This window comes from Perca flavescens, chromosome 7, assembly GCF_004354835.1.
Source record: "Perca flavescens isolate YP-PL-M2 chromosome 7, PFLA_1.0, whole genome shotgun sequence".
Taxonomy (NCBI): Eukaryota; Metazoa; Chordata; class Actinopteri; order Perciformes; family Percidae; genus Perca; species Perca flavescens.
The window spans coordinates 8,452,626-8,476,467 of NC_041337.1; the positions used below are offsets into that span (position 1 = coordinate 8,452,626).

The following is a 23,842-nucleotide window of genomic DNA, read 5'->3' on the forward strand; positions in this document are numbered from 1 at the left end:
CGAGACGCCCCAGCATTAGAACCAGCACTTTCCGCTTCAATGCGACACTGACGCAGAGTCTCCTCTCGCATCCCCAGTCGCAGACTAGGTGATGCTCGAGTAATTCAATGGAAGGATCGATCGTCAACAGAGGGAGTTTGATCTGAACCCACCCCCCAAAAAAAAACATTTGTTTTCCCTGGAATGGAATACAACACAAGAAATTAGCCTCAACTTCTCTTAATCTGCAATGATTTTCCCATGCGTCATTGCGTCTTAGGAGCAGAAGCGCGTGTCTTGCGTTGAAGGACAATCGTACTTGTCGACTTCCCCCCCTAACCCCTACCCCCTCCCCTCACCCCGCCCCCCCGTCCCCCTCCTCCTCCTCCTCCTCCCAGGTTCACAAGAGCTATTAGGCTACTAACAATGTCCAAGACACTGAAGAAGAAGAAGCACTGGTCCTCTAAAGTACAGGAGTGCACCGTGTCGTGGAGCGGTTCCGGGGAGTTGTCCACGGTAGTTGAGGTGCGAGGCGGCGCCGAGCTGGGGGAGTTCCCCCACCTCGGACACACCGTCTCGGAGGCGATGGTCTGTCACGCCGGGAGGTTCCCCTGCAGCGGGGACGTGCTGCTGGAGGTGAACGGCACGCCGGTGAGCGGGCTCACCAACCGAGACACACTGGCTGTCATCCGCCACTTTCGGGAGCCCATCCGCCTCAAGACTGTGAAACCAGGTGTGTATTTGAATCTCACGCACACACACACACACACACACACACACACACACACACACACACACACACACACACACACACACACACACACACACACACACCCCTCTCACTCTCCCCACCCAACATGTACACAAACAAACGTGCCATGTTGTGCTTTGAAATGGTTACAGCGCTGTAACTTCAAGATTGACAAGTTTAGGACAGGTGAGACAAGTATGGATCAATTAGAGGGTCTTGGGGGGGGTACAGCAGCCTCACATGAGCCACTGTTTGCCTGTAGGGCGTTGTGTCGATGGATCAGATGTGTGTGCAGTCCTATATGCACATTTGGCAGCTACTCTGCAGGTCAGTTGTGTGTTTTCAGCTGGCTCAAGCATATCTAAATCGTCCATCTGCGTGCCTCCTATTCGTTCCCGTGGAGACTGAACGTTTCCCGTTTTTTGCTGTTCTACAGGCCTGCCAAACAACATGCGCGAGAGACCTGCTGTGTTGTGTTTGGAGCACGCTTGTTCGTAGTGCCCAGTACAACCTTTACTCATTTAAGCTCGCAGCCCTTTTTTTTTCTAAACTCTGTGTGTAATGTTCTTCGCCTGTCCTGCTCTGTGGTTGTGTAAAAATATTCATTCAGGCACTTAAGGTGCAACACACCGCTTTTAATGTCATTGCAATTTTCCTGTCTGCAAGCTCAGCTAAAAGCTACTGATTGGATTTATGTGTGCGTTATTACCTGACTTACTAGCAATTAGTTTGTGCTCCTTTGTGGCTCACAGGCATGCCTAATGGGTGTGTTAAATGTGCCAAAGTATACAGTCAAACTCTACTAGTCATGTGGGACAGAAGGTGTGTCTGTGTGTGTCTGTGTGTGTCTGTGTGTGTCTGTGTGTGTCTGTGTGTGTCTGTGTGTGTCTGTGTGTGTCTATGTGTGTCTATGTCTGTGTCTGTGTGTGTGTGGATGGATGGATTTGATGGAGGCACTCCTAAGTGTGGTACTTTGCAAACACTTAGCCGGGATTTGTTATGCCTTGCCAGCTTAGACAGTGTTGGTCTGCTTGCGTTAAGGTGAGTCCTAATTGAATTAGCTAGGCCCATATATCCCTAAATCCCCAGGATGCTGTGCCAGCCTGGCAACACGGCACACTTTGACACCATAACTGTCAGGCATTTGTTATTATGGTTTTCTGTGAAGCGGATTGGTCCTTCTGCTTCACGTACAGTACGGTATGGTTCACCTGTTAATTAGGGTGGATGTAGTCGAAACAGTGTTCAAGGCAATGACTAATTGTAGCACTTCTAGAGCTGCGAAGATATGAATCCATTAATGGATTAGTTGGCAACTATTAAATTAATCGCCAACTATTTTTATTTGATAATCGATTAATCGGTTTGACTCTTATTTTTTTTTTATAAATAAAAACAAAATTCAGATTCCAGTTTCTTGAATGTGAATATTTCCTAGTTTTTTCACTCGTCTGTGACAGTAAACTGAATATATTTGAGGACGTCATCTTTGGGAAACACTGATCCACATTTCCCACGTTTTATGAACGAAACGACTAATCGATTAATCGAGAAAAAAAATGATCGACAGATTAATGGACTATGGAAATAAGGGTTGGTTGCAGCTCTAAGCACTTCAAACACGTCAGACTGTTTTTAATCTTAAGTTTCCTTGTGTTTGCACATTAGACTCAAGTTTGTGTTTTTAACATTTTCTTTGTGTTATGTAATGTTAGGGGTATGTTAAGTGATGTTGAGCCACACTTTGACAGTGTGCAGGCTGCTTCCAATAGGCTCCTCCCCCCGGGCCCTTACTGTGTGTTTGTATCTCTGTCTCCTTGCTCATGATTAATTTAAGCATCATCCATTATTGATGGCTGCTCCTCGCCAAGATGAGGTGGCTGATGGACAGATCAGATGCTGACCGACCAGTGTGGACGTAAACTTGTATTCTCGTGAGATTGGACATTTTGGGAGTGAGGATAAAGGCTAAACACTGAGTAGTGGAGTAAATTCTAGGGAATTCTTTTGAGTCCATTTCCAAAGAAACGGCACCGTTTTGCACGTGGGCCTTGTGTTTGCATAACACAAACCCAAACAAAAAAGAAGTTGCATATTTTTCCAGTGTGTCTGACCTGCCCTGTTGGAATCTTTTCACTCTCCCTCCTTTCTGCCTAGTTTGTCTTTACTTTATCTTCTACCCTCAGCCGATTATGCCTTATCATCATATTTTGGCATTCACGCTCGTCTCTGGTATTTTCTTCCCCTTGCTACATTATTCAATACAAATGTGCAATATCAGACTTTTTCTTTTCTTTCATTTTTTTTTATTGTATTTACTATATTTATTGTTTTTATTCTGTGTCTTTTGCCTTGATAAGGGTACTATCATTTTATTTCTGTACCACTGAGGGTGAGTTGTGGAAAAATTTCATTGGACAGCTGCTGTCAATAAATGAAACGTATTCTATTCTAATCTATATTTCTATTCTATTCTATATTTCACTCTGATGCTCACTTTGCCTTGGTAGTACCCTTCCCCCAACCTAATTCCATCACCAGCATACTCCATAGTTTGTGCTTTTGCACTAGCCACCTAATCCTCTCAGTAAATCTACAAATCTATCATAGAATTGCACAACCTTTATTCAGAATTTTACATTCCTTTCGTCGTTTTACTTACCTGCCATGACATATTGTCTGCAGCTTCTAAATCAAACATGATATGGGCCTTCACCGCAGCGGAGAGTGCTCGAGACTTCCGCTGCACTGTCGGGACAGAAAACAGAAGTTTGCCTGGAGTGGTCCTCTGGCTCCAGACCAGCCGACGCACTCAGTATGCAGCGCCCATCCATAGAGAGGAGCAAGGAAATAGGCAGTAACCTTGAGGGGGGGGGGGGGGCATAGTGATGCAGATACCTATTGCAGCTTAGAGACATGTGAGTGGGCAGCTCATTGATTAATGCTGTAAACGGACTTAGATCTGCTTGTTTTTGCCTCATGGAGCTAAATGGATGGAGCATTTAGCTGTCAGGTCCTGTAGCAACCTTGTTTCACACACTGGGCAACTGGGTAAAGGCTTTTCCAAGCCCTTTTACCTTGTCTCAGAAAGCCTGAAAGATAAATAATGATAGCAATATGCTGAGATGACAACATTTTACAGCGCCACTCCATAGATTATATCCAAACCCAGTATATGAACGCGTTTCTGAAGGCAAGATCCAGATGGAAAAACACTTACAGGTCAAAGTGTTTACTGTGGTGTTAAGTGTTCTTCCATGTAAAGTTACCCCCGCACGTTCACACCTTCACTTACGGACCATGTGCAATAACTAGTACTTTTAGTGTGTATATTTCTTTCTATTTATGATTGTCGTTTTACTATTTATTTCTTGTCTTTTTAGATTTATGTTACTGGGTGAACTGCTGCTAAAATTTTGTTGTTTGTTTTGTACAATGACAATAAATGATTAATCTTCTTCTTCTTCTAGACATAAAAAATCCTCCAATTACTAAAACAAAAACAGATAAAATGTCAGCATTTGTTAAAGGGCTCATATTATGCTCCTCTTCAGGTTCATAATTGTATTTAGAGGTTGTACCAGATTAGGTTTACATGGTTGAATGTTCAAAAAACACCATACATTTGTTGCACTGCACATTGCTGCAGCTCCTCTTTTCACCCTGTGTGTTGAGCTATCTGTTTTAGCTACAGAGTGAGGCATCTCCCTTCTGTTCCATCTTTGTTGGGAGTCACACATGCGCCGTAGCTAGGTAAGGACTACTAGCCAGTCAGAAGCAGAGTATGAGGGCGTGCTACGCTAGCAGCTAGGTGAGCATTATAACGTGTGTTACAAAGTGACGCACGTTTGTCTCTGAAGTAAAGGCTGGACTACTATAGAGCTGTTTGGAGCAGTTTGGGAACAGTGTTTTCTGTTGGAGATGGTAAGTCCCTTCATTGTTAATACACACACTCGATGCCAGTGTGCGTTAAAGTAGGGCAGGGATTATCCTAGCATGAAGCTGTCTTTCTTTATAAAGTTGCAATGGATGTCTACTAAAGGAAAACGTTCATAGTTACCATACATAGGTACTTTTGTGTTCAGTAACATTTATCTTTTTAATATTCAAAACATGAATGATGAAACGTGAAAACGTCTTGAAAATTCCCAGGGGTCTTTTTGGTCCGAGCAGCATTTCTATTTGCGCGTATTCAGGAACACAGCACTTATATATGCCTTGCTACAGTATCTGGCGAGAAATGAACTGCAGAAGTGTGTACTTTAATAAAATCACACTCCCCTTAGACCTCATACTCAAGGAGAGGTGATAAAGATGAGCTGCTTTCAGTGTTTTATCTACCATTTAGAAAAGAGAGCTATGAATAACTAAACTTGATGTATCTCTCCTGGGCTTTTATCCTGATATATGCACACTAAGTTATGAAGAATTCCATTTTTAGTCATTGTTTTGGATCTAATAGATTCTTTTCAAGTGTGCAGTCCTTTTTTTTCCCCTATTTTTTAGTATTTTTTTTTACTAAAGAGACCAGAAAAAAAAAAAGAATCCTGGGGACAAATGATGCCATAAGGAATCCAGGTAACAATAAGCTTAAATAATTGAGTGAGAGATAATTGCGGTGGGTTTTTAATTCCACCTTTTTGGGCTTTCTTCAACAGATCCTCTTACACTGTTCTGCATCAGCAACCTGTGATGTCCCAGGAGTTACTTTTTTAGGATGAAGTCTTTTAATTAACCTTCTCAATGTTCCTACTCTCCCTCCAACCTGCTTTGTCGGTTTCTATGTCGTTTTTGTAACTCAGATTAAATTACAATCTCCCGGGCGCCTAGCTAGCTCAGTTGGTAGAGCAGGCGCCCATATATAGTGGTTTGCTCCTCGACGCAGCGGCTGCAGGTTTGATTCTTCAACTCCCTTTGCTGCATGTCATTTCCCCCTCTCTCTCCCCCATTCATGTCTTCAGCTAGCCTATATAAACAAAGGCCTAAAATGCCCAAAACATAATCTTAAAAAAATTACAATCTCCCATAATGCCTTTCGATAACCACCTGAGAATGTATCTGAAATTGCTGCATTCGGTGATGTTTTACATGTGGCTGGACCGAGCGGTTGCTCGTGAGAGAGTTTTGCTGTGTGCTCAAACTAACTTTTGCTGCATTTTCCTTAAAGGTCCCATGACATGGTGCTCTTTGGATGCTTTTATATAGACCTTAGTGGTCCCCTAATACTGTATCTGAAGTCTCTTTTATATAGACCTTAGTGGTCCCCTAATACTGTATCTGAAGTCTCTTTTATATATACCCTTAGTGGTCCCCTAATACTGTATCTGAAGTCTCTTTTATATAGACCTTAGTGGTCCCCTAATACTGTATCTGAAGTCTCTTTTATATAGACCTTAGTGGTCCCCTAATACTGTATCTGAAGTCTCTTTTATATAGACCTTAGTGGTCCCCTAATACTGTATCTGAAGTCTCTTTTATATAGACCTTAGTGGTCCCCTAATACTGTATCTGAAGTCTCTTTTATATAGACCTTAGTGGTCCCCTAATACTGTATCTGAAGTCTCTTTTATATAGACCTTAGTGGTCCCCTAATACTGTATCTGAAGTCTCTTTTATATAGACCTTAGTGGTCCCCTAATACTGTATCTGAAGTCTCTTTTATATAGGCCTTAGTGGTCCCCTAATACTGTATCTGAAGTCTCTTTTATATAGACCTTAGTGGTCCCCTAATACTGTATCTGAAGTCTCTTTTATATAGACCTTAGTGGTCCCTAATACTGTATCTGAAGTCTCTTTTATATAGACCTTAGTGGTCCCTAATACTGTATCTGAAGTCTCCCATCTGAGCTTTCATTTTCTCAAAGGCAGAGCAGGATACCCAGGGCTCGGTCTACACCTATCACCATTTGTAGCCACTGGGGGACCATAGACAGGCTGGGAGAATGCATATTAATGTTAAAAAACCTCATAAAGTGAAATTTTCATGCCATGGGACCATTAAGAAAAAACGATTAGTAGATTATGTTCTGTCACTTGTCTGTTTTTGATTTATCAACTAATCATTGCAGCTCTACTTGTGTTAATGTTGCCGTTTGGCCTCTTGAGGTCATTGTCAGTGGGCTACCTCTTCATTTCTTCTACGACTTAGTCTTAGCAGTCTTACCTTTTGATGTTTGATTGAAAACTTTATTTAAACAGGGAAGGCCATTGAGAGCAAGCTCTCTTTAACAAGGACACCCTGTACTATTACTACTACTATTAAATAATCAAAGCACACACAAGTTACAGTAACAAATTATACAACAAACAGACACAGGACATTAAGGGACAACATCGATTCAAAGAAAACACACGCATCCACATGGCTGTATGTCAATCAATCAAAAGGGACTTACTGTAAATTAATTAGAAGGGATAATCTTGTCTAATTTTCCACGCTGCAGATCGTTCCACTTGTGTGGAGTATAGAACGTAAGAGCCACTCCACTTACCAATCTCAGTATTAACTTAAGAATTTTTGAGGACCAAATATTCTTTGGTCCTGGTGCAGTGTGAAGATGAACTGAAGTTAAAAAGACGTTTAAGATACCCGGGTAGTTTGCCAAGAAAAGCTTTGTAAATAAATAGACTACAGGGCCTTTCTCTTCTCGCTGCCAACAACTGCAACCCCACTTTGTTACATAGTAAAAACGATGCATTCGAAAGCCACCCTCAGTTCGAAACCTATAAGGCAGAATGATTATTGAAAATGAATGGTCATTGAAAATTGTTCCTGCTTTCAGAATCCATTGCTGATGCATTTTGCATGCAGGTCTTATGTTATCCTGAAGAATGAGAATCAAACTTTTTTTTTTTTTTTTTTTTTTTTTTACTCCGCTACATAACATTTTTTACTCAGATTTTTTTTTGTAGGTAATTTCCTACTCTTTTCTCTCCAACATAGGCAATCTCAGTTTCGTTTTGTGTCACTGGTGTTGTCATATTGAGGTTAACAGCAGTAAGCGCACAGCCTGAGTTAATGTGGTTCCCCCCCCCACGTTGCAGTCATTGCTTCTATGACTAAGCCGCTCTAAACCAGCTGAGGGGAGGCTGTCAGGATCTCTCAGGTTCTGCGGCTGCTTCTCCCTGCGGAAAATGGAACTTCTGTTCCAGTCACTGCCTTTGTCATATTTGAGACGAGAGTGCAGCGCAGGTTTGTCTCAGAATACGTAAACCTCGTAAAGAAGGTAAAAAAAACGTCACTGTACCCAGACAACTAAGGTACCAGAGTACAGTTCTTTCTCTTTATGCTTTTAAGTGCACAAAAAAACCCAACCAAGGTGAACAATACTTGACAGTTGTAGAGACCGTGAAAACAGTCAAGCATTTCTAAATGAAATACAGCTTTGCTGCAGTCAAGGGTAACGATTATTTTCATTGTCGGTTAATCTGTTGATTATTTTCTCTATGAATCGATTCGTTGTTTGGTCCAATAAATGTCAGAAAATGGTGAAAAATGCCGATTAGTGTCCCCCCAAGCCCAAGATGTTGTCCTCAAATGTCTTGTTTTGTCCACAACTTAAAGATATTCAGTTCACTCTCAAAGAGGAGTGAAATTAGAAAAGAAACTAGAACATATTCACATTTAAGAAGCTGGAATCAGAACTTTTATAATTCAAACTGATTAATCAAGTATACAATAGTAATTAATAGTTGAGAAGTAATCGATTCATTTTGTTGCAATTCTAGTCAAAGTCCTTGGTTGCAAAATAATCTTGAATCCACTTCCCTCCTCTCACCTCACGCTCTTCCTGCAGCTCTAAACATGGAGGCCATCGGTATTCCAAGTGCAAAGCGTTACTGGCACCCTTCTCTGTCGTGTGTGTGTGTGTGTGTGTGTGTGTGTGTGTGTGTGTGTGTGTGTGTGTGTGTGTGTGTGTGTGTGTGTGTGTGTGTGTGTGTGTGTGTGTGTGTGTGTGTGTGTGTGTGTGTGTGTGTGTGTGTGTGTGTGTGTGTGTGTGTGTGTGTGTGTGTGTGTGTGTGTGTGTGTGTCAAGTATAAAGCGTTACTGGCACCCTTCTCTGTCCTCTCACTGTGTGTGTGTGTGTGTGTGTGTCGCAGCTGTACCCCTGATGTGACATCCACCCATCATCCCCTCCCACTGGCTGCTCTCCCGGCTCATTCCCCAAACCTGTCACACTTCTCCGCCCTCCGCCCTGCCAGCTCGTCAGCGGCGAGGGACGACGGTGCGAGCGGATGGGCACACTGAAGCCCTCATACGGCAGCGGCTGCTGTGAATACCAAAGCACGCCTATGACACTGTTTTTCATCCCTCCATTCCTCTGTGGAGCAGCCCTCTCCTTCTGCAACTCACAGCCCTGCACCGCCTCACAGTCGCCAAGTCCAGTGATTCACAACCAGGGGTTCTTTTAATAGGGCCAGGGGGTACTTAGAAAGATTGTAAAGCAGCTCAACTAATTAAAAAAAAAAAAAAAAAAATATATATATATATATATATATATATATATATATATATATATATATATATATATATATATATATATATATATATATATATATAATTTATTTATTTTATATATAAAATAAATTATGATTTGATTAAAAGAATGTCAGCTGTAACATCTGAATACAGGAATGGTAAACAGGTTTGTTAGCTTAAAGGTTAAACAACTGGTTAGCATAAAGTATTGACTAAACATTTCAGATAGTTAGCTAAAAGTAATGAATTAAAGGTTGAAATAAATAGCTAAAATTATTACATGGGCAGCTGAAATAGGTAGCTGAAACTACGGATTAAACAGTTCAAATAGTTAGCTAATGCTACTGAGTAAACAGTTCAAATAGTTAGCTAAAACTACTGATTAACAGTTCAAATAGTTAGCTAAAACTACTGATTAACAGTTCAAATAGTTAGCTAAAACTACTGATTAACCGTTCAAATAGTTAGCTAAAACTACTGACTAAACAGTTCAAATAGTTAGCTAAAACTACTGATTAACAGTTGAAATAGTTAGCTAAAACTACTGATTAACAGTTCATATAGTTAGCTAAAACTACTGATTAACAGTTCAAATAGTTAGCTAAAAGTACTGGATAAACATTTGAAACCTTCAGCTTCACTCCCAAGTTGTAGTAGTACGGTTAATGACCAAAGTAACCTAAATATTGACAGTTCTGTTGTATGAAATGAGAAATTAACAATATACACGGTTGGATAATGAATAGTGTTATACATTTGGAACACATAGGGATTTGATAAAGGGGTACAGTAGGTGAGTTCATCTGACAGGACTGTCGGGGTGTATCAGTATATCAGTATAACCACTGGCCTAGTCCACTCTTACAGCGGTATAAACCTCTGTTTTCGCCTGTCTTGCATTTCTCTCCTCCTTCTGCTGTGCGTGACAGACAAGTCAGTCCCGCAGGAAAGAAATGAATGAAGGATGAAGGAGAATGAAGGTGTGCCCAATATTATTGCTCATCCAGTGCTTCCTGCATCATTTTTACAGTTTTGGAACCATCAGCGAAAGGCAGAGCTCTCCAAATCTGCCACAGATGTTTAGTGACATGGACATCCCTCTTCAATTCTACCTCGCTGACACTGTCCATAGAACCGCATTGCGGTAACGAACAGGCCAGCAACAAAGATAGCATTTTCGAATGAGCCGTGCCTCTCACTGGCAGGCACCGTGACTTGGCAGCCATGTTTAAAAGCAGTGGAGATGAGTGCGTGCTGATTCACCAAGACTGCCTCTTTTTACTCGCTGACCGGTCGTGCTGCGATGTCAGCAGCAATGTCTCCAGGTGGCTGCTGGCGGAAATGGACAATGTAGTTTAGGAATATGCACACACAAACTCTTCCTCAGACTCCTGCCCTCCTTTCGTTTTCTTGACTCATAATTGGGCTCCCTGTAACAGCGAGTCGTCCCTGCAGCTGTTCAGCCCTTTTGAGTTAAGACTAAGTCAGCTTTTAAACTGTGCATATACATAACTGAGACCAGAGCACATCTCATCCTTTTTGTTTTACACCCATTTTTCTTTTTCTTTTTTGTTTTACTGAAAAGATACGCATTGTTTGAGCTAATCTTCACAGTGTTTTGAATGTTTCCATGTACCAAAAAGTTATGCTTCTTCTTGGGATTTTTGCCATGTTGCTTCCTCTAATGCAAGATCGTGAGGAGAAAATGGAGAGAAAGTAGAAAGTAGCGGCAGTCTGTGCACCAGCCAGCTTTCACACCTTCATTTTCAAAATCAACTTTTTGCAGGTTGCAGGGCAGATTTTTTTTATTCTTTTATAAAAAAAAAAAAATATATATATATATATATATATATATATATATATATAGTGGGCGCCTGGGTGGCTCACCTGGTGGAGCGGGCGCCCATATGCAGAGGCTCAGTCCTCGACGCGGCCCGGGTCCGACCTGCGGCCATTTGCTGCACGTCCCCCTCTCTCTCCCTCTCCCCCCTTTCCTGTCTTCAACTGTCCAGTCTATTAAAGGCTAAAAATATGCCCAAAAAAAGAAGCATAAAAACGTTGCTGATCATCCCTCTACTGCGTATGAAGCTAGAATCTGTGTTCTGGTAGTTGCATTAAGCCATGTTAAAGTACGAGAAAGTGAATCAGTGGCACAGCGGCAGTAGTGATGCAGTTGTTTTGGTAACTGTTGCCTGGGTTTTTTTCCCCTCTTGTTGTCCATTTACATTGTCACTAGCTTTGCTGCACTGAGCTATGCCAAGGACTTCCTGATAAGGTGTGACGCAAATGGCAGGAGTGTAGCTGGGCTGGAGTGAGCTGCAATCACACAATAAGTGGCTATGAAGAAGATGGGCTTTTAACAGAAATGCACCACCACCTGACCCTGATGTATTTCAGGACAGATTGTCCACAATCTGATTAACAAATAAATTGTCCCCACTGTGTAGCTGTGAGCAGCAGACAGCACCTTGGTTCAGTAAAGGAAATGGAGACGGAAATGGACGGTTATGAATCAATACCCAAGTGCAGATGTGGATAGAGGGACACAGGCGACAGGTTATCTGATAGTTGATTGAACCGAGTTTCCTCCAGATGCACACTCACTGCCCTCTGCGGAGAGCCTATTTGGGGACTTTGTGTCTGGCCGGTTCTGTATGAAACGTCCCTGTGGTGTTGCAGCAGAGGCAATAACGGGGACAGAGAGGAGGCAGCTGGCTCATCGCTGCTTCGGAAATCTCCCTGAGAAGGATTCTCTTTTGAAGGATGTATTGGATTTAAACGATGAAGATAAAAAAAAAAAGCAAAGGAAATGAACAGGTTTAGAGAAAAGAAAATGGGGTCAAAGAGGGAGGAGTGCAGACAATAGGAGGGAGGGCGAAGAGAGAGAAGGAGCGAGAATAGCAGGAAAAGAAACAGAGGATTGGAAAGGACAAAGAAGACGAGAAAGAGCAACAATAATCTCAGGGCAGAAAACGATTTACGGTCCCAATAATCATGATAATAGTATTGATTCTCTCTCTCCCCTGTTGTGACTGTGTGGAATGATTCTACCCCCTCTTCATTAGGCCAACGTTTACTATTCTAGACTTGCCGCAACAGTCAGTATTTCCAATCGTGTCTGCAAGTAACCAGTCTGTGTGAGCTGCCTGCATATATGTGTGTGTGCAAGCATGCGTGATAATGAAAAATTAAGGCACATCTGAATTAGTTTACACTTCTGGTTGCCTTTTGAGGCCAAACACAATTATGGAGGAGGACAGCGTGCTTCCTTTGCCATGCTTTTGAACAGAGGATTCACAAATTTCCGATTTTGATATAATTTCCGGTTTGATTCGAGTCAATTCAATATCGATTGGATCAAGTTACCATACCAATTTTGCTTGGATGTGAAAGAGATTCTCGGAGAACTAATGATGTCAAAATGTACAAGGAACCCTCTAACCTGGTGCATTATTAAACCTATGAATGTAGACATGAGGAATTGACCTCAAAGAATTTGCATCAATGTACTTCTTATACAACATGAAGACACTACAGCAGTCAACTGAATAAAGTGTAATCCTAACCAATACATCTGTGAAAATGGCCCCAATTAAGCCTAACTTTTCAGCGTTATTTAGCATAACATGGATTCGTTAGATCGTCCAGTTTCATACGATGCCAATATCTTCACTCTAGCTTTAAAATGGAGCCTCTTTCAAAGATCGATCTCAGGATTTCACGAATCAATATCGGATAATTTAAATGATTTAATTTGAAACTAGCAACTCAATTCTTTTTTTTTTTTTTTTTTTAAACCTATAGCCCTACTTTTGAATTCTGCCAGACTACCTTTTCTGTAATTTTGCTCATATTCCTTACTGTATCTCTTTTCTGTGACACTGAAGGAGTATGTAGAGGGTAATGAAAGGACTAAGACGAAGTGCCTGTCGTGTAAGCCGCACTTCCTCTGTCGCTGCAGTTGGGATCTTTCTTTACACCCTGGGTGATAAATCAGCCGAGAAGACTCAATCTCAGCGTTCAGTCTCCTGGCTGGCTGTAGTACTTCCGACTTGGCCCCGTGCCCGCGCTGATGGGCCTTCGTCAATACTCCTTCTGCAGGGGCTGCCCACTCAGCTGTTTAGTAGTGGTACTCCACCTCAAAGAATTGATTTCGGCCCATTCTGCTCGTGCCCATGACAACATCTCATATCAAACGGATGTAAAGCCCAGCCGCCCTTTTGAACACACCTTCACGGTAAGCACATACTCAGCCAGCTGCTGCTGTGGCCCCTTCTGCTTTCTGGGCTCCAGCACTGCTGTCGTTTCTGCCAAACCTCTGCATGAGCCATGAGGGGAGTGAGAGTATTTCATGTCTGACCTCGTTCCTTTTTTCAAATGTCTTCCTCTGTCCTTTTTGTAGAATTAAAAAGTCAAATAGACATTCTATTGCTATTGATGTTTGATGCTGTTTAGATTTGGACAGACACACCGATGAAATCCTCTCGAGACAAATGGCTGCCAGGATTGACACAAAGTCACTCTGAAGTAGGGCTGCAACCGACGATTATTTACGTTGTCGAATTATTCTCGATTAATAGATTAGTGGTTTGGTCCGCGAAATGTCAGAAAATGGTGAAAAAAATGTCAATCTGAGCCTTCAAATGTCTTGTTTTGTCCACAACTCTAAAATATTATATATTATTATGTCACAGAGGAGAGAAGAAACTAGAAACTATTAGAAGTGGGGGAAAAAGTCGATACACCATAGTATCGCGATATTTTCCGTGGCAATACTATATAGATACACGGATGCCAAGTATCGATCTTTAATTATATAAATTGAACATGACAATTTTACATTTTTGTAATAGAATCATGAAATCAATTGCCTTTTCAGTCGACTAGATGGTGCAGTTGAGGTTTTGGTGGTCAGCAGGAGAAATGTATCTTTTTAAATGAAATGGACGTTGACAAAGCTTTTGAGACATAATTTGAAGGCGTAAAAAATTTAAATTTCAATATATCGCAGAATATCGCATTCTATTTAAAATCGCAATAGTATTGTATCGTGACATAAGTATTGCGATAATATCGTATCGTGGGGCCTCTGGTGATTCCCACCCCTAGAAACTATTCCCATTTAAGAAGCTGGAATCAGGAGGTCTCTTTGACTTTCTTTCATAAAAAAAAAAAAAAAAAAAATGACTCCAACCAATTAATCGATTATCAAAAATAGTTGGCGATTGATTTAATAGTTGACCACTAATGGTCTAATTGATTCATCTTTGCAGCTCTCCTCTGAGGAAACATTTGTCTCGATGTGGACATGGAGGGGCAGCCATTTTCTCCCAGTGTTTATTAATGCGTGGGCTGTCCTCTCTCTCCTCCCTCTGTGGTGAGATGTCATGCTCTGTGGAGGTCGAGGTTCCCTGAGCGTCCTCATTAGAATTCATGGGTGTCAGTTAGCTTCTCTAACAGGTTATTGATCGGGTCCAATCTCATCCCTGTTCGGGTGCTGCGTTGTACCCAGCGGCCTGATCTCGGTGAAAAGTTGAGGGACACCAAGAGGACGACGTCTCGCTTACGTTACACTTGACTCACAGGAGTCTTAATCATGACGTTTTGCCTTGTGTGGTTAGTGAGCTCACAGTGAGCGGGGATTGAATCTGTTTTGACAGCCCGCCTTCTCAGTATTCTGCTCCTGAAGTCGTTGGCTTATTTTTCTGCTAATAAGCCAATCCCAGGACCGAAAATCGCAGAATCTCTCTGCCCATGAAATGAGAAAAAAGGACTTGCACCCTCTTCACTTGTGAGTGTGTGTTTTGGTTGTCCGGTGGTTGGCTTTTTGTTTTTTTATTTTTTTTAATGGCCTAAACACACACACACACTGACACATTTGCGAGGCTTTGGCAGCAGGTCTGCCGGTCGCCAGCTCTCTGAATTTTTGGAGCAAAATTGACTCAAGAGATCACATGCACATCACGAATGAAGTAAGCAACAGGACGCATCTCTCTGCACTCCTGATGTTGCAAGTGATGCAATCTTCGGCGTATCCACTGGTATCAGTCATTCAATTCAAGCTCGACATACTGCAGCAAGGCAGAATATTTGAACAGCTTTCAGATATGATGTGCTGCAACTGGACAAAGGAATGCAAACTTTGAAGAGAATCCGTGAAGAGAACCACTGTTCGAAGTTTTCTGTCCGTCCTGGTTTGTAGAGTATGTTCACCCGCTTTAAAGGTGATAAACAGGTGATGTCGTATTCATTTAAAGGTGATAAACAGGTGATGTCGTATTCATTTAAAGGTGATAAACAGGTTATGTTGTATTCATTTAAAGGTGATAAACAGGTTATGTCGTAGTCATTTAGGGCAGCACTTCTTGTATAGTTCCCGTCCAGCGGTGGAAGAAGTATTCAGATCCTTTACTTAAGTAAAAGTGCTAATACAACACTGTAAAAATACTATGTTACAAGTAAAAGTCCTGCTTTGAAAAAGTTACTGAAGTAAAAGTATGTAGGTATCATCAGGGAAAATGTACTTAAAATATTAAAAGCAAAAGTACTCAACGCAGAAAAAGCCTCCCATTTTAGAAACTGGAAACGATCCAAACAGTTCTGTCAACCAACTAAGTGTTCTAATGATCTAATCATGTCAGCTGGACTTGTGGGCCGTTCTATTGTTGGGTAGTTTAATTTATAATAAAACATAGTATTTCAAAAACTACGTGTGTTTTGTGTGCAAAAATCTTAATTTGTAAAGTAACTAGTAACTAAAGCCGTCAGATGAATGTAGTGGAGTAAAAAGTAGAAATTAGCATGAAAAGAAAAGACTCAAGTAAAGTACAAGTACCTCAAATTCCAATTCTCATTCCAATGTGTCCATCACCTTTTGACCCTAATGCCTCCTGGGGTTCAAAGGAGTGCACGAATAAGCTCTGGAGTCCTTCAAAATATATTAATATTTCCTGTCCCCGTGATAACTAGGGGTGGCCTCACGATACCTATGTCACAATAAGATATTGTTGCGATTTGAAACATATTGCAATATTCTGTGATATATTGCAATGTATTACCTTTTTTTCAACTTCAAATTTTTCCCAATTTTTATGTCCCCAAAAGGAAACTTTGTCAACATATCTAAAAAGATACATTTCTCTGTTTGTTCATCTCACTTCAATTTTATTGCTGCAAAATGGGATTGTCAAGCAGACCAACTGACCAACACATATATAATAAAAGATTACTTGGCGTCTGTGTGTATCGATAAAGTATTGCCACGGAAAATATTGCAATACTATGCTGTATAGATTCCCCCCCCACACCCCTAGTGATAACCTTCAGCCATGGGCAGTTGTTACACTGTTTTCTGATGTTTGCTTGTTATTGGTTTAGGCTTTTCCAGGGTTCATTTGAAAAAGACCAATTTGTTGAAACTGCCAATGATGTCATGTAATACCATTCCTTTGTATCCGACATAGTGCTTTGACAAATGATGACTTGATTGTTGTCAGCGCATGTGTCGCAGCAGGGCTCGAGTGTTGATTTGGGAATGGCGATCACGTGTGGAATGCAGTTATTTTGGTTTGGTTGAGCACAATAAGAACGGCTGTGACGTTCCACCAGTTTATTGTTCCCAACAGGTGCTAGTTCCGGCAGACGTTGTCCATTGTTTCCATGTCCCCTCTCCCTGTGAGGAGAGCATCAAGAAAAGTTCTACTTCATCAAGGCATTTCTTATTTAAATCTCAGGCCTTCAGGTTATATTGTCGCCCCTTAATGCTTAAATTCCTTTAATACCCACATTTGAGCAGTTTTTTTTCGATACCGGTGCCGATACCAATACCGTGACTTCAATACGGTTCCTAAACAATACTTTTTTTTGATACCAATTTTAGAAAATCCATTTTAACAAAAAGAAATGACAACAACACACATTATGGTACAACTCTTTTACAACTATGTGACACACACTGTAGTCAAGCCTCTCAAAAAATACAACAACAACACACACACATGTGAGCCCTGTAGAGTTTTTCCAGCATGCCTCTACGGCGTGTTACGTTAAGACCGCCAATCAGCAGCATTATTAGATCTTGGTACAAGCATGCAATAAGGCTCATTGGCTCACTGACGCTGATGAGATTTACTCCTTAGGTATTTCAATTTGGTATTGAATGACGAGGCATGTTTTGACACTCGATAGTAAGGAGGCAAGGTGCCTAAAAAATGTCAGAAGTTCAGTACCCAGCCCTGTGTAATCACAACATCAAAAGGACATTTTTAGTTCTCAAAAAGTAGCTATTCTTACTTTTCCAAGTTTTGTAAAGCTGTCCTTTGTCCCAGTGTGTGTGTTTGTGGCTTTCCCTTCTTCACGCAGTGTTTCCTCTGTTGATTTGACCGTGGAGCCCCCCCCACGGCAACATTTCTGACCCCCACGGTATCAGAAATAGGGCTGCATTGTTAGAGTGCAGGTCGATATTTGTTTGTGTTGCAGTGAAGTGTCCGTTCCGTTTCGGGGAGGGGGGGGGGATTCGGACCTGCCCCCACTGCTAAAAAAAAAATCCTAAAGGAAACACTGCTTCACGACATATCAAGTTACTGCATCAAGCAGAATTTACATGCCAGTCATTCCTCATATCTCATGCACATGTCTTGTGAATAGGGCTGGGCAATATATCGATATTATATCGATATCGCGATATGAGACTAGATATGGTCTTAGATTTTGGATATCATAATATGGTAAGAGTTGTCTTTTCCTGGTTTTAAAGGCTACAGTAAAGTGATGTCATTTTCTGAACTTACCAGACTGTTCTAGCGGTTCTATTATTTACCTTTGCCCACTAAGTCATTAAACCATTTCTGGAGATTATTTATCAAAAATCTCATTCTGTTAATAACATTCCATTAAAGCACCAATAGTCAACCATATAATATCGTTGCAATATCGGCATCCAGGTATTTGGTCAAGAATGTTGTGATATTTGACTTTCTCTTTATCGCCCAGCCCTACTTGTGAATGAAAAAGTGGTTTTCATGGTCTGGAAATCTCCTAACCATTCATGATTCCAGTCAAGCGATCGCACTGAAATGTCTCCCCTAGAAAACTCACTCTCAAAGTGGTTTTACTCATAGGATGCACCGACTCATTCACTGAGGAGGAATGTGGTCCAACTGGCGTTACCGTACGGTAGACGTGCAACCTGTTTTCTCCTTTTCATGTGTAAAAAATGTTGAAACATCTTTGACCTGATGTCAATAGGCCATTTGTATTCCACTTGAGTGCCTTTTACACCACGGACTAATTATAGAGCTGACTGATGAATCACTCTCTTAGAGTTGCTAACTGAGCAAACGGCTCGCCTTGGCTGAGGCAAAAAGTGAAAAAGAACCGGCTCCAATCTGTTGACTTGAAAGGTCCGAAAACTTGGCTTTTCGAAAAAGGAGTCGCCTTGAGCTTTTCCAAGAAAAGGGCCAATGGCCATGTCCGCCGTTGCTTTCATGATATCAGACTTCCTCGCGACTGGTCCAGGACTTAGCAGAGCTGTCATGGGACAGGCTTTGCTGCTGTCTGTGTGCCCAGGCTGCCTAAGAGCCTGTGTGTTGGGGGGGAGCTGGCAGAGTAGCACCGCTCACAGGCGCCACAGCTATGTTTAGAAGTAAACACACATGCAGACACACAACACTTTTTTGATACCACTTTATAAAATCCATTTCAACAAAAAGAAATTGCAGCATTACGGCAAAAATCGATTATTTTTCTACTTTTATGAGCCCCTTCTCTGTTACTAAAGTAGAGTTTTTCCTGCATTATTCTACAACGTATAACGTTACAGCCAATCAGCAGCATCATTAGCTCTTTGTAGAAGCATGCTGTATGCTTATTGGCTCACTGACGCTAATGAGACTTACCCCTTAGGTATTGAAATTTGGTATTGAATGACGAGGCATTTTTCGATACTCGATACTAAGGAGGCAATTCGGTATGCAGCCCTAGGCAAGGGTGCTCCAGACATGCACATAAACACACGCATGCACAAATGACGGATGAAGTTGGGATCCTTCCTGACAGCCCCTCACCCGCCCGTTGATCTGCATGACCCCTCACAGTGGGTAAACACGAGGCGGCTCCAGACTGGACATATGGGAGTGAGAAGAAATAGATCCTCTGGTCATGAAATGCAGACGGGTCTTGTTTTCAGCGCTGTGGGGATCACAATGTGGCATGTCACGTGAGATGTGTGTATTATGCAGACGTGAGGGCTCTGTGCTTGCTTTGCAAATGTTACCGGTGTCTGATATTCAAATGTGGCAGGAAATCATGTCTACTGTCTTATGCTGAGTTATTCTACTGCATAGACTGCAAGACTGTGTATTTGAGGTTATTTTTGCCATAAAATAGGTTGTTTAATGGGCATGTTGCGATCCTTATCTGTTTCCCACCAGCGTCTAAGGATCTCAGCTTTGTACATAATATCTAATGCCTACTTCTATCTGGTCATTAGCATCAGCATTGTTGGGTCATCATACTACTCATCATACTTCTTCTAGTCTAGCATTGCCAGACCTATCTCCACAGCGCTTCGGAGGAAGGTCTGGCTACACCACACATACATTCTGGGATAGGAGGAAAAAAAAACGCTCTGGGTTGTTTTACATTTCTTTAAACCAATCATAATCGTCTTTGGGCGGCGTTAAGCTCCGGACGCAGCGGCGGTGGCTCTGCAAAATAGTCTCCGGAAGGAACTTGTTTTGGTGGAACATTTGCACCCCGCAAAAGAAAACGCCACATACAATATTAAATTAAGTTAACTGTTCACACAATACAGTGATGTGAACTATTTAAATGAGCTGATACATAGTTAAACCTCATTTGCTCTTACCAGTGTATCTCCGTGTGTACTTCTTACACAGCAATCCCACCAATCGGTCCCAAAACATCCCAGCTGGAAAGTAAATGCCGTAAACATATTCTTTGTAAATCTCCACAATCGTTCCCCGAAAGAACCAAGCAGGCCTGCCATGTTGCACAATCCAAATTTTCTTCTAAACTTGCCATTTTCAAAAAATTATGAAGCTGTGAAGTTGTGAAGCCCCAGTGGCAAGTGTATGTTTTTTTTTTTTTTTTACGAGGGCCCGGCTGGTGCCGGTCACAGACTGATGACGGCGTTAATGTAGGGCCCAATGGTTTCTGTGACAACAGAATCGTGGACGGAATCGCGAAATTGAGAATTTCTAAAAAGCTATAAAACCGATAACATAGGGCCCTACATTAAGTCAGTGCTGAAAGCTAAGTGGAAATCTGAAAATATGACTACGTCTTAACTTTCCAACCGAGCCGCCCCACTGGAACTAGTTTAAAAAACGTCTAAAAAATACATTCAACATTTTTTTTTTCTCCCTTTAGGCCAGGTGGGCTAGCCTGGTCCTACCAGACTCTTGTACGTTTCATTAGTACAGAGAGTCTGGCCACTCTCCATTGACGAGTGTTAACTTCCTTGAAGGCGGGTACTCTGTTGAAGTTTAAAACTATTGGATCTGCCCAGAGCCACTCTGGATCAGCCAGAACCAATTGCTAACGTTTGGTCGTGACGTCGGCTTAGCATCGCTAGCGTTAGCCTTAGCCAACTCCTTCACCACTAACGGAGCGAGCTGGGAAATCAAACTGCTCCCGAACCCCGTGGGGAGGAGGACCACAACATCATGGCCCCAACAAAACTCAGCAAAGATTGTTCTTGCTCGGGCTTTAACTTCTGGATATTCGGCAGCGTTGCCACAACGGACCGAATGGCTTCACTCGCATCTTTCTCAACCACCATCACGGAACTACAACTCAAACCAGCGCACAACCTCAACGTCATCGGAAAAACCCGCGAATATACCGCAAACCCAGACGGAGTACTGAAGGAAAATGAAAATTGAGCGGAAGTACGTAGGAGGGCGGAGCCGGGCTACCGGTGGGCCACACTGGGGAGAAACGCTGGAAGTGTCAGAAATGAAAATCAAACAGGAACGCTCTCAATACAAATGTTTAGGGCTGTGCTCGATTGAAGAAATTCTTAGTCGACTAACGCTCATTCAACTGTATCAACTAATCGATTAGTTGATTTAATCGACAAATCTGTAAATCTGAGTTTCTCCGCAAAGAGTCATGCAAAAGCACCACTTTAATTCTTGCGTTTACCAGAGATGTGCTCATACGTTTCTTGGAAATAAGTCATTCAGCATGAAAAAAGCATAAAACATGACTCATTGACTAAAGAAATCTAAGTTGACTAAGACCAAAACGACCGATTAGTCGACTAATCGACTAAGAGGGAGCAGCCCTACAAATTTTGTGGCATTGTGTGACCCTGTAGCATCACTTTCTCTCTCTCTCTATCTGCCACCTGAATACCTGCCAAAATAAGATAAAGTCTAAAGGCAGACACACACAGACTCTGGCGGGGGGTCGTGACCTAAAGGCTGCTGTGGTTTTGCAGCGATGCGGTTGACGACCTCTGCTGTGAGTCACACTTGCGTTGAATGGCAGCTTGTGGATGAGCGAGATTCCTTTGTGACCATGAGACCACACTGGCTTACAGGAATTGTATAATCACCGATGCTCTCATGTGGCGGCTTATGGTAGATGAGCATTCAGTGGGTTACCACTACAGCGTATAGCACACAGACCCATCAGCGCTAAAGGACAACACAATAGTTTATTTTTTTCGGTCCACTAACCACATTACGACCCAATTACTGTTATTAGTGCATGTTAATTTGTAGACTTGTAATTTGTAGATAGGTAGAATGTATTTGTTCAACATTGCAGGTTGTCATTGGTTTGAATTAATTTCATTAATTTTTGACCTCCCAAGATGCATTGACAAGCTACAATGTGTCGTCAGAAAATCGAATCCCAAATTTAAAAAATAAGCCTGAAAAATGTCCTGAAAAACTGTGGCGTCAATTAGTTTTTTGTTTAATTTTGCATTAAATGGGCTGCTTTTCTCTCAACTCTCTTGCACACAATGATGACCCATTAAAACAACCTTGGGTAGTAAAGGTGATGAAATGATTGCCGCCGTACAGCTTCAAGTTCTCTAAATGATGACCCTGCAAACGTACAGTGGGCTGTGTTTTCGCTAAACGGCAGGCAGAAATGTCAAATCGCTGCGACTTGTTAAACTTAATGATCTAAAACGTGGAAAAAAACCATCAGTGTGTAGTCCCTAAATGGTGTATGCATATCCCTCATATGCATACACCATTTAGGGACTACACACTGATGGGTGAGGGTTAGAACAGCGGGAGCATCAGTCTGTGCAGGTCCCCGATACCGGTGTCTTGTCTTCCATCTCTCAGCCCTTCTGTTCTCTCGGTTCTCTCCGTTTGTTCCAGCCATCTGTTTGTTTACCCTGATTCATTGTCTGCTTTTATCTCCACGCTACAGCGAGCGCCGCCTCTGCGATATGCAAATATGTCGTCTCCAGTAAATAACGGCGTGATCTCAACTCTGCGGGAGTATCTGATGGTCGTAGCGAGGCCCGAGAAAAGAGCACGGCGGCCTCTGTTTGACTTCGGCGTGGACGAAGCAAGACGTTAAAGGGCTGTTTCTTTCTGTGATTTTTGCAAATGGTTGTTTCCCTGCTGTTTTCACCGTCCTCCTCAGGCCGTGCTGCTCCCTTTTTTAGAATAAAGAAGCCCATCTGGCCCTGTAGGTTTACTGCCGAGCAGTTAGACAGATGAAGCCACACGTTGACATATTCACATAAACGTACATAGAAGCAGGATGTGCTTATCTCCCGATTTCGATTCTTTCACGATACATTTGTTTGTTTGTTTGTTTTATTCGGATCCCCATTAGCTTCAGCATCAGCTAAAAAGCTATTCTTCCTGGGGTCCTACAATCTATCATGCGACAATACAATTTACAATATTATATTACACACCGTACACACAAGACATTACTTCACATTTCACAACATTTAAAAATACAAATCATATTTTACAGTTAACACAGTAATCCCACAAACATAAATAAATAAAGAAATTAAATAAAAATGACACTAAAAATTACACTACTCCGAATAGATCCATTTTAAAAATAATATGTAACGAAAAAGCCCTATATCGAAATCTTTTTTAAATTGATATTAAATATTGAATTGGGTGCTGATTCGACTTGCATTGCCATTTTCCTTTATTGCGATCCGATAAGTATTGAGTATTGGGATTTTCTTATTCTTCTTTAACAAAAACAAAAGTTGAATAATACACTTCTAGGGACAATATATCATGAGGCATTTCTAACAACCAATTGTTCACAAGTCAGTCAGTCTGACATTTATTTCATTTGTAAAGAAGAACATAACATGGATTTTCTGCTTTTTCTGCGTTTGCTCTGTTTTGCTGGAAACCGATATAATGTAGCCACATAACCGAAAATATTTAGGTAAATCACTGAAAAAAAAAAAAAAAAAAAAAAATTGATTGATTCTGGGGAAAACAATCGATTGAACAACAACAAAAACGGCAAAAAAAAATAATCACGATACATACGTGGATGTGTTTATTTCCCGGCCCTACGTTCTGTAGAAGCACATTTTCCCTCATGCTTCCCCAAAAAGCCTGCTGTTACTCAGCTGATGATTGGTGCCCAAGTCG

At 41.7% G+C, this 23,842-nt stretch overlaps 1 protein-coding gene across 1 annotated transcript in view; it reads left to right on the top strand.

Annotated features, from left to right (window-relative positions):
* Positions 1-405: 405 nt before the first annotated feature.
* Positions 406-23,842, top strand: part of magi3a (membrane associated guanylate kinase, WW and PDZ domain containing 3a) — a 184,968-nt gene continuing 161,531 nt past the window's right edge. The window contains exon 1 of the mRNA XM_028582397.1: positions 406-712. Coding sequence (XP_028438198.1) covers positions 406-712 — 307 coding nt within the window. The remainder of the gene's footprint in view (positions 713-23,842) is intronic.